Source organism: Amblyomma maculatum, chromosome 5 (genome assembly GCF_055883805.1).
Source record: "Amblyomma maculatum isolate TAMU_Amacu chromosome 5, ASM5588380v1, whole genome shotgun sequence".
NCBI lineage: Eukaryota > Metazoa > Arthropoda > Arachnida > Ixodida > Ixodidae > Amblyomma > Amblyomma maculatum.
In genome coordinates, this window is record NC_139348.1 from 43,187,554 (window position 1) to 43,200,025 (window position 12,472).

Sequence of the window (12,472 nt, forward strand, 5' to 3'; positions counted from 1 at the left end):
TCCTTAACAAGGGCACGGCAGCTGGGCTTGCGCAAAGATGGATAATCCACTTGTCTTCCTCGTGCAGATCATCGCCAGCCTGCTGGTGATACCATCGGGATGCCAACAACCACGTCAGCATTTCCAGCCCGAACATGTGCAAGTGCTACGGAACGACAATTTTGCAACGCCCCCGGTCCTACGATCCACGGACGAATTTTGGCACCTACCATCGCCAACGACTAGCGGCAGCGACTGTGTGGCCTTCAAGCCATGCGGAGCGGCGCTGCAAGCTTCTTGGACTATAAAAGACTTGACCGAAGGATTTCGAACCAAAGGGCACGGCAGCTGGGCTTGCGCAAAGATGGATAATCCACTTGTCTTCCTCGTGCAGGTAAGAAAGCGCTTTGGAAAATGTTTTCGATCTAGCGAGCGATGCCTTGTTGTGCTGCCGTGCCCTGCGGTACTTCTTGACACAGTGCGCGATGTGGTGCATGTGATGAAATTGTTACTGCTTGCGGGTGACGTTGAGAGTAATCCTGGGCCTGACATGGCAGAACTTTCGCAACAGTTACAGAATATAGCAGATGACATAAAGACAATAAAAGAAGAAAGGCTAACATCAATAGACAACCAACTAGAACGCCTTACTCTCCTTGAAGACAAACTTTCGTCAGGTACCGATCATATTGCCAATCTTCAACAGGTCGTATTATCTCTGGAATTAAAGCTAGACGATCTTGAGAATTGCTCCAGAAGATCAAATCTTATTATTTATGGCATCCCTGAAATGGAAGAAGAAAATAGCGAATTTCTGGAGCGAACTGTAAATGAAGAAGTTTTGAAAGAATCCCTAAAACTGGAAGAAGTTGCAATAGAACGCATTCACAGACTAGGTAGACCAACGGAAAACAAAACAAGGCCTGTAATACTAAAGCTTCTAGATTTCAGGGAAAAAACGAACATTTTGTGCAACTGTCACAAATTAAAGGGCACCGAGTTTACCATAAGTGAAGATTTTTCGCTTCGTGTCCGCGAAATCAGAAAAAAGCTATGGAAATACGGGAAACCAAGAAAAGATCGCGGCGAGAAAGTGTCGCTGGTTTACGACAAACTAAAAATAAACGGTGAACTTTATTTTTGGGACAACGAAAATTGTGAAGTGTTACCAGTTGCAGCTCCTCCAGTTACACCTTCACTAACCGAGACAAAAAACCAAAACACAGGTACACGGACTCTACGCTCGCGCCGTCCACAGCGTCCCAAATAACCTTCGTGAACATTAATGCGCGTAGTATTATCAATAAGGTCGGTCCCCTAGAATCCTTATTATTAGGTTTAAAGCCAGAATTCATGGCGATAACTGAAACATGGCTAACAAAAGAAATTAAAGACTTTGAAGTAATTCCCCCAAATTATTCCATATCACGCAAAGACAGGCCGACGCGAGGCAGAGGCGTGGCATTATTGATAAGAAAAGATATAAGTTTCCTTACGTTACCTGAAGTTGAAGGGGTAGAAGCTATCTTTTGCAAACTCTGCTTTTCTGATTCTACCATCGTTGTGGGTTGCGTCTATCTTAGTCCTTGTTGTGATCCTATCATACTCCAATCATTGTATACGTATATGCAACATCATGTTAAGGGGGCGAGACTAATACTTTTAGGTGATTTCAATCTTCCTGATATTAACTGGAACACCCTGCACCATAATTCACCTTGCGCCGATGTTGTTTTTGATATAATGCTTTCTTTTAACCTTTCGCAAATCGTAACAGAACCCACACGTGTACAAGGAACCAGCTCCAACATTCTAGATTTAGTTTTCCTGAGTAGTCATTTCCCCTGTCAAGAAACCAATGTGGAAATTTTAAATGGCCTGTCTGACCACAAACTAGTAAGGTGTTCTGTCCCGCATCACTATAATGCACCTTGTTTGCAATCAACAATAACGTATCCCGACTACAACCGAGCTGACGACACTACCATACTTGATATTTTATCGTACGAACTAACATTATTTCAACATCTCTCGGATGGCATACACACTGATATAGAAACATTGTGGCAGAGATTTAAAAACGTTGTGTCATATTGCATCACTAATTATGTGCCTACCAAGACTAAAAGAATACGCAAACGTAATCCATGGATAACTCGAGCCGTAATTCATGCCAAACGAAAAGTTCGACGACTGAAAAAAGTGCAAAAACGCCATCCATCACCGAGAACAATTGAAAAATTAACCTTGGCTATCACTGATTTGAAATCCAAAATAAAAACAGCTAAAACATTTTACTTTACTAATACGCTGACTCGCTTCTTAAAAGATGCTCCCCAAAAGTTCTGGCGTCACCTGAGCCCTAAATCAAGAAATGAAAATCAAGCTTCTCCAGACGAAAACCGAAATATTGCAGCCGCGCTGAATAACTACTTTACTTCTATCTTCACTACAGACAACGGAACTACGCCTCGTACTAATTTTTGCTCCGGAAATTACCTAGAACCCCTTACCGTAACAGAAACAGGTGTCTTAAACCTCTTACTAAACTTGGACACAAAAAAAGGATCAGGGCCTGATGGAATCTCTAACATCTTCTTGCGTAGATATGCCGAATGGGTAGCAAAATTTTTAGTGGTACTCTTTAACAAGTCGTTGTCAGCGCACACCCTCCCTAAAGAATGGAAAATAGCTAAAGTGACACCTATACATAAAACAGGAAGCAAATCAGATCCCTCAAATCTCAGACCAATTTCACTAACCAGCACAGTATGCAAACTACTGGAACACATTATCTTAAAACACATAACAACCTACTTAGAAGAAAATCAAATTTTAACAATTCTTCAGCACGGTTTTCGGAAAGGAGTTTCTACAGTCACACAACTAACCGAACTTACACATGACATATCCTTCGCCATTGATCAGCAGAAACAAATCGACCTAATATTCTTAGACTTTTCTAAAGCTTTCGACCGTGTATCACACTCTAAACTTATTATGAAACTAACTGCAACCTTTGGAGCTGGCCCCATAGTAGATTGGATTGTTGACTACCTGACTGACCGTACTCAATTCGTCGAAATTAACAACGCGAGGTCCGAAACAGCCAATGTAACATCCGGTGTACCACAAGGCAGTGTTCTGGCCCCAGCATTATTTTTAATTTTTATAAATGACTTACCTACTAGTGTTTCTCACAATATTAAACTTTTCGCCGATGACTGTGTACTTTACCAGGAAATTAACTCTGTCAATGACCATATAACTTTAAATAACGCCCTAACAGCAGTGACAAAGTGGTGTGAAGAATGGCAAATGACTATTAATGTTATAAAATCAGTTACTTTATCCATAACCAGAAAGTTACATCGATCAGTTTTTCAGTACACATTAAACAACATTCCCCTTGCCTCGGTTTCCGAATATAAATCTTTAGGCATAACACTGACCTCTGATTTCAGATGGGATTCTCATGTTAACATTGTCACATCAACCGCCTTAAAACAGCTATTTTTCATTAACAGACGCCTTAAACAAGCACCATCGGAAACAAAGCTACTCGCCTATAAGACATTTGTCAGGCCAGTTCTAGAATATGCCAATGTTGTCTGGTTCCCTTTCACTAACAAGCTTACTAAACAGATAGAAGCAGTACAGAGGAAGGCGGTCAGATGTATATATAACAAACACAGGTTGACAGACTCACCAACAGAACTACTCAAACAGGCAGGACTACTCACCCTTCAAAACAGAGCAAAACTAGCGCGCCTTAAAACCATGTACCAGCTAATACACAATCACTTAAAAATCGACACTTCAAGATACATATCAAAATCGCAAACAAGACAAACACGTAATAATCACGCTCACACTCTAAACGAGTTTTCATTCCGTACTGACACTTTCAAATATTCATACTTCCCTCGTGCTATACGCGAATGGAACACCTTACACACATCCATTGTTAATAATTCATCATTAAATGCTTTTAGTACACGTGTGAAACATAAGCTACTTACATCTGACTAATTACTGTGTTCTTATGTCATTACGAATTTTTCTCCTTCTGTTTGTGTTTCACTTGTATTATTTGTCCGCGAAAATCTTGTCATACGCATCTCAGTCTGTCTTATTGCTATAGTTTAATTTGTTATGCATAATTTTGGTATCATATTCTTTCATGTACTTGATTAATTGCCATTACTATATTTTGTACCTCTGTATTTTTATGCCCTTCCTGTTACGATCCCTGATGGGATTAACAGTATCGAATAAATAAATAAATAAATAAAAAATATATTCATACCTCAAATGCACGTGTGTAGGGATTTTATATAGGAGGTTTCAACAATCGATATATTGACTTGCAGGTATTGACTTCATCGCGATGTCGCGTGCCGCGATATTTTGAATCAATTTCGTCTGCCTTTCCCTGCGTGCTTAATTAAGGAGCACCAGGTGTGGGAAGAGAGAATTGCAGAGCCTTCTATTAACAAAATTTGGTGATGTTATTTACAATTCCTTTTAATAGGTTTGAACCTCTTCTCTATGCAAGTTTTTTTAAATTTAAAATTACTTGGATGCGCTGTCCGATGGCGAGACTTCAGTGGAAGGGTGAATTCCACTTAGGAGAGTTTAAGTTAATTTCTAATCTACTAAAAATCGAAACGAAAACAATTATATCTACTTACCTTCCAAACCTCTTCACAGCTGGAATCGCAAATTGCTTTTTCGCACCAGGATATGCTTCCCAGGCTTAATACAAGAATAATGGCTGTCAGTATGGTGGATATATACTGTAGTGGCATTATCAGCGTGATTGTTGCTGCTCGAACAACGCATTTACGCCCGCATTCTCTTTTTATTTTCTCCGTCCGAAGCAGCGTTTTTCTTGCAGGCGTCACTTAAATGTCAATGAACGTTAAGAATTTGCCATTTTCCTCGAACTCAATTCATTAAGCCCTTTGGTGTTGTCACCAAGGACGCAACTCAAAGTATTTGCTCCGAATGATAGAGTTATGGGTTTTTTGCTAATTTAGTTTTACCTAGAATCCGAAAGGCAACTCAAAAATACTCAAAATATGTGATTAATATGTAATGTCTTCTTTATTTTCTTTGTTTGTATATGTGTTGCAGTCTGTATTTAGACCCCCAAATTACATATTTTGTCGAGTTTCATATATATTTTCCCTCCTGCCGGACTAACTCCCTCATGGCTCGTATAAATTTCGTTCACAAGTTCTGCAAAAAACAAGCCAACACGTTTATAACAATATTGTTTCGATTATTGTACTGTTCGAAGAAATCCGTTTTAAGATGACATGACAGAGTTTTGCGAGTTCTAATTTTGTTTCTACACATCATAGCTTCCACGGACAAGAGGTCGGCTACCATGAATAAAGCCAACCTGTATCCTAAAAACGCTCACTATACGGTAGCGAACGTCAATCATGGATTGAATACATAGCGCAACTGGAAGGAAATGCTCGATAGGTTTCGTACGAAACATTCTAGAGGGTTAAGAATGGCTTGAACGTTCTGATAGAGCGAACGTAGTGAGCGTTGCAGTGATAGCCTCTGTAATATCGCCTTTTAAATAAGCGGTTTTTCATAATTTTTCTTTAAGTTAGGTTTTGGCTAAAGGAAGCAGCTTTATACTTTTTGGTGGACACCACGGAATGGTTGAGACATACACATAACCAGGTCAAGGTCATGTTTTCATATGTGTTCTCTTCTAAATTGTGAATTGGTTTGTAAGAAAGGAACAGTACAGTTTGTCGTACTCGAGGAAAGGGAGGAACGTGAGAGTGAAAGTGGAAAGAGTGAAAAAGGTCCCATAGTGAAGGGCTACAGAGTAAATACAGCCACCTGGGAACTTTTAACGGGCACTGACATCGCACAACACAGGGCTGCTTCGCCGTTTAAGTTAGGTTTTGGAGAAAGAAGGCGAAGTATACTTTGTGTGGACACCGCGGAATCGCGGGCACCCACAATTAATTAGGCCAAGGCCACTTGAAGGTCAAATTTAATGTGGCGCGAAGACCGGCGATACCTACCGTAGTGAAGAGTTGGCTTCAAGAGACGGGAAGGGTGACTGACAGCTCCTGGCCCTATGGGGCTCGGAATAGTAGGTCCCTGCCGTTTGCTATGGGGGGTGGGGGCTCGCCTGCCACCATAATTTTATCTGTTGTAGGCCGTCATTGCCCAGCCGCCGCTTCGGTGGCGGATGACGGGTGTTGCGACGCGCGTCTTTCTCTCTCCTCCTTCTTCTTTCATTCCCTATTGTCTCTTCTGTCAGCACGAGGTAGCGGAGGTGGCTCAGCTACAGAGCCAAGTAACAGGCCCGTACATTTGCCTTGCCTTCTTCTTACAGTCGCAACAACTTTCGCTTCAATTGTAATTTGGTTTACAAGAAAAGAAATGCGCTGGTATCTCAGGGCCACTTGAAGGTCAAACTCTCATACGCACGAAGCGCGATTAAACCTAGCGTAGTGGTTTTTGCTTCAATACACGAAAAGAGCGGAGCAATAAAGGCGGAGCAACGGCCAGCTCGAATCTTCGACGCAGGAAGCGATTGATGTCGTGAAAGAATAACTGAGAATATGCGGCTCCTCCATCCGCGCAAGAAGGTAGTGCTCCTGCTGTACCGCCCCACGCAGAAGGGACAGCCTCCCAAAGGATCCAAGCACGAGACAGAATATGAAAAAAAAAAACAGATTAACCACAAATGACGACGGAACCATCCCCACCGTGGAAAAAAAAAACAGTTCTAGTGATGATCCTCGAATCCAACAGCGTAAATGAAGAGACGGTCAATAAGCTCATAAAGAAGACGTCCAAATCCGATAACTAAAGTCATCAGCAGGAGAACTGGCATGCCAGACAATAACTTGAGTCTACTTGTGCGCTTCTTCGTCATCTGCCACATGACCTACGTGGCTGCCATGCACAATTGGTACAAGGAGGAGAACAAAATAGAAATGATTACACGCAGAGTATACAAGACAGCACTTGGACTGCCAGACCCGACTAGCGCTGAGCTCCTGCTACAGTTAGGAATCCACCACACGATGGACGAATTTGCAGAAGCGCCGCATATATCGAAGCTGGACGACACATACTCGAGCAGCTTAGCATCGGTAGCATCTCCAACACAGTGAAAAGAAGTAATCCCGTGGAACGTAAAGGATGTCATCCATATCGCACAAATCCCGAGAACGTACACCTGAAGTATAAACAATGCAGAAGACCGGCCAGAGTCGTGGTCCTGCTACGAGACTACGAAAAAGCGAGGGAAGCGCTCTACGTGGAGCTGCCGAGTTTAAGATGATCGAAGATACGCCGTTGCGGTCATCGACACTGCCGGAACGTGTGTCTACGGCGCCAGCGTAATGTCCCGCACAGCGAAGTGGCCGAAACATTAGCCATTGCACTTGCCATACCTGATTCTGAATGCGAGGTCGATGTCAGCGACTCACGCACGCCCATAAAGAATTACGCCAAGAGTAGAATATTCGTACAAGCCTGCTGAATTATCAAGAACCTGAAACGCTCACCGGAGAACAAGAACGAGCAAGTTTGGTTCCCCGCACACATGAGGGACGTCTTCGTATTTCACCAACCCCCACGAGGTCGCTCACTCCGTCGCATAAGCTCTCGCAAGCAGTAACTGAAAGAGCCATAGTGAACAAGGGGGTAGAGAGAAGCTGACGAGATTCAATGATTTAACCAAAGCATTCTACCAAGCCTGCCGGAACTTTTCTCCTCCTACCAGTAAAGTATGCTGAGCTCCGGCGGTGGTCTGGAGGTTATTACAAACAAATACATACCCGAACTCTATGCAGTATCACAGGGTTTACCCAGAAGTATCTAACACTGACAAGTGTAAGGTATGCAAGACACAAAATAGACGCACTTAAACACAGACCCTGGAAGCGTAGTGCACAACATACAGTTGCTAATACCGAGACCCTCTCGTCGAGGTGGTCCACCACTCTGTGCAGCTAAAGCCTCATCGACCAACCCAGGACCGTCCAGCAGGCCCTAGAGGCGGCGAAGAGATAATATCTTGACGTTACCACGTGGGAGGTTTATGCTCGGTGACTCCAAAGCCTGCCGGACAATAAATAAAATTATTACTCACTCATTGAGGGATATAAGATTTTCGCTTAAACCAATTTAGTTGAGACATAAGGCAAACTTTCTTGGTAGTGGTGGTAATTTCACCCACTGTGGCTTGTTAGTTATGTGGTAGCAGCTACTGAGAGGAGGATGAAGCAGTGGAATTCCGAGCAGTTGCGCGCTGGCGCGGAGAGAAGAGCAGTTTCTGCGCTGCGCATTCGTGCGTCACCGCGGAGAGCTGAGTTGATCGGGAAAGCGTCTGCCGGCTTCGCAAGCGCAAGGCATGGGAGTAGGTTCCGAATCAAAAGACGTGCTGTAGTGGAGGGCGAAGAGTTATTTCGACCACCTGGGGATCTTTAACGTGCACCTACATAGCACAGTACACGGATGCCTCTGGTATTGCCCCCAGCGAAACGAAGCCGCCGGTATTTGGGACCCCGGCTACTCTGGAAACTGTAGTAGGCCATATTACCTACTGCGCCACCACGGAGGGAATCTGACTCCCACTTTCCTCACCGACAGTGCGATTGAGGTGTCCATATAAAAACGTGCGGCATGCGGCACCTTTCCTATCCTGCAACGAACCAATTATAATTACTCTTATTATGGACTGAACACCGGTGCACGTTGAATCGTTAAAGTAAACGCTGATTGTGCTTGTTCCAAAGCTCGGTTTCCCACAGGCACAGCGCTCGCTGCACACTCGGTTCAGCGTTGAACCCTAGTAATGTTTCATGTGAATAACATTTGTTAAATTTGAATGTTTTCGACATAGCTAAGCACCCATGTTGGTTCCAATATATAGTCTTTCCAACTCAAGATAAATGCTGTCAAAATTGTGTTAGGCAATTCTATTTAATTCTTCTGCAGTTTATCGCCATTTCATCTACATGCGCTCGTTGCTATTACAACCGCAACTCAAGCATGATTTTTATGTTTATGCATTGCGCTTGTACCGCATGATACGGATTATGCTGTATTCCTGGCTTTTTTCTCTGAACCTTGTTTTTTAACTGTATTTCCACTTACGAATCTGCACGAGCACAATTAGTTACGGCTCACATAATTATATTATTTATTACCGTAATCCTATATCTGTATTGTGATATTCATGTATCCTGCCCCCGCCGTGGTGGTGCAGTGGTTAGGGCGCTTGACTGATGTGCCCAAAGACGCGAGATCGAATCCCGGTCGCGGTGGCCGTGTTTCGGTGGAGACGGAAAGCAAACGCTCTCGTGCGGCTCGATGTCAGTCGACATGAAGGAAGCCCAGGTATTTAATCATCGGAGCCCTCCACTGTGGCGTCTCTTAGAGCCTGAGCCACTTTGGCACGCTAAACCCGATAAACGAAACCAAGCATACTCGTCGTTTTGGTGAAGCGTTTAGGGAGCTAGACTACTTTGACGAAGGGTGCGGGGTCGAATCGTGACCGCGGCGGCCGCTTTACAAGGGGGGCGAAAAAAAGACACCCGTGTGTTATGCGATGTCAGTGCACGTTACAGAACCCCAGGCAATTGAAATTTCCGCAGCCCTCCACTACGGGGACTCTCATAACCTGAGTCACGTTAAGACGTTAAAGCCCATAATGTTAAACCCCATGCAACAAACACCCAGTAGCATCGTCCCCCACCAAAATATCACATGGATATGTGACTGCGGATACTCCTGTGAAAATTTCAGGAAGTCATACTATGGCAGTAGCATGTGTAAACAGAAGGTTCTAAAAGAAACCTAGGTGGTCAAAAATTCTGGAGTCCTTCACCATGGCCTCTCATAGCCGGAGTCGCTTTGGGATGTTAAAACCCTAGAAAGCAACCAACTATCAAAGCAGCGCTTCACTCCATGAACAGTTGTTTGCTGTCACTAATCCACTTCTTTTTTCATGTCCAGCTTTTCAGCAATAGTCAACAACAGTGCAGCAGCCGCCTGAAATATGTAAACAAGCGGCATCCTACTGTGAAGCTGCTCCACAGCAAAACCCAGCAGAGATCATCGAAGGCGCTGCAAGCTTGATGGCTCATCAAATGGGAGGTTCTGGGCTGTGGCTACCAAAATGACGCGTGAGACAAGGTACTCCCCTAAATAAAAGATGAAACAGATATGAATGAACATATTAACTTCCACTTTTCCTCTCCGTCATACAAGCGCTCTGCTCCATTCAAATGCAACGCAAAAACACTTTATCTGTCATTCAAATTTTAAATTTTAGAATAGAAGACAAAGGACCAGATGACTGGACGCGTCAGACACTACATGCGACTAAATTAGGAACACACTTCTGTCTTTAGTAATGAAACCACATGCGCAGATGTTGCCGTCAGTTGGGACAATATTGACTACAATGGCTTTATAGAAAGGTATAAATAATCAACTTGTCAATGAAATATTCACACCAGCTTCTTTTTAAGAAGTGTCAGATATGGTGCATTCACGCACTTGTTCTTTACTAGTAACTATTTGATGTCCAAGGCTTTCTTTTTTGGCTGCTTTCTGTTGTTTCCTTTAGTTCTAGTGTTCTGCAGGTCTTGGCAGCAGCGCTGAGAATTTCTGCTATGAGTCTCGAAGATTTTCTCCACTTCTATTTTTCAAGAACGTGGCACAAAGTGGCACTGTATAGGGCGATTTATTCACAAATCGATATAGCTTGGACAGAATGCATGGTTCGAAAAAACCAATAGAAAATATTATCTAAAATCCATTTTCTTGAATTTATGAGACGCATTGTGCGGTAGGTCATGGCCTCAAAGTATCATTCTTACTGCATCAATGTCCCCACTAATAAAATAGTCCGCACTGCATATTTTTAAGTATGAAATGTTATATGTCCCATTGTACTCTGTTTTCTCCTCCTGCGTTTACCTCCCCAAAGCTAAACAAAGCGGCGCAACAGTCAGCCCAGTAGAGTCTTCAAGCATTCAACACATTTATTGCTTGCTAAATACTATAGATACTATTTATAGTGCGAGCAGTAGGGCCTCAATTTTCTATACTGAATATACTGAATTTCCAAAAAAAGAAAGCTTTTACAGTTTTTTAAAGGAAGCTATAGCCGCTTTCAAAGCACTGTCCAATACACATACAACCTCTCACTGCAGATATTGTGGAAGATAATAAATTACATGCAGTTTAAGAACTAATATAAAGAGAGTAATTACTTCAACGTCCCCCAAAGCAAAACCATATGGCTTCAAAAGTGTTCTCACAACAACTTACTTTGGAAATCTTCGTTTTGATCCAAAGTTTGAACCTGAGACCACTGTCTATTGGTGCCAGTCGCTCTACCAACTTAGTCGACCAAGATAGCTAACAGAATAGATGGATAGCAAAGATGAATTTGATTAACAGCTCAATCTAGAAATGTTCTGATATAATTCTCTAAATACATACCTCACTTGCCCTTCACCAGGCAGAATTAGAGGCCTAAAGTTTCCATATTTTGGTGCAACAGGCTTACTAGTAAATGAGCTTCAAAATCATATAAGCATGTGATGATAACGTCTTAAAGTGGGTCTTTGCATATTGCAATGAGAGTGGTACTCTAATTACATAATAAAATATGTTTGATAAAAGTAGAAATACGAGTAGGTTGACACATACAAATGAGCCAAAATATAGGTGCCACATTACTTTTATGCGTTTTCTGCTGCGTCACCGAAACAGTAGTCACTGGTGAAACCAAACCATCCCTCGTGCCCACAATATCAGAGTAGCAGTGAATCACCAGTAAGCCTAATTTTGTCTTGATTTTGCACCTGTACAATAATACAGTCATTACTGCACTCAAATCTATGTTTTCACATACTCTGACACAATCGTGTTGAGATCAGACATGGTATATATCCATAAGCCTGAATCGCTGGGCGAGTTGGTACATGTAGAAACGAAAAAAAAGGCAGCGATAACGGACCGATGACCAGTAGGAGACAAATACACACACACACCGTCAATGGACTTACAAATCGGTGCGGCTACGGTGTGTGTGTGTATGTCTCCTACTTTTCCTTTGTTTTCTTGTGAACATATACCCATAAACAAGCTGCAGCAAATCACTGTAGCCGCTTTCCTTCTCTATATATGGCCTACTGCAAAACTAATCGAAATGGTCAAAGCCACATTTTTATACACTCTGATGCTGTTGTGCTGTTGTTGGCCGTGAAAAGACAGCACATGCATTCTTAAAGGGAATTGAACATGTTATCTTTGGATAACCAAAAAAAAAAAATGTTGTCAACCTCTTGCACTTTTGTCTCAGGCAATGCAACAAATAATTATACTTCGTTTTTTCACTTGTAGCTCAGCACTTACTACAATGCTGCATCTGACAACACATTTCACTAGACTTATTGTCATATCAAAACTATTTTTGCAG

The 12,472-nt window shown here is 42.6% G+C and overlaps 1 protein-coding gene across 1 annotated transcript in view; it reads left to right on the top strand.

Annotated features, from left to right (window-relative positions):
* The window catches only part of LOC146188188 (uncharacterized), a 40,142-nt gene extending 38,725 nt beyond the window's left edge, over positions 1-1,417 (top strand). Inside the window, exon 2 of the mRNA XM_084605005.1 lies at positions 12-1,417. Within this exon, the coding sequence (XP_084461131.1) occupies positions 12-1,249 (1,238 nt within the window). The 3' untranslated portion in view covers positions 1,250-1,417. The remainder of the gene's footprint in view (positions 1-11) is intronic.
* The last annotated feature ends 11,055 nt before the right edge of the window (positions 1,418-12,472 follow it).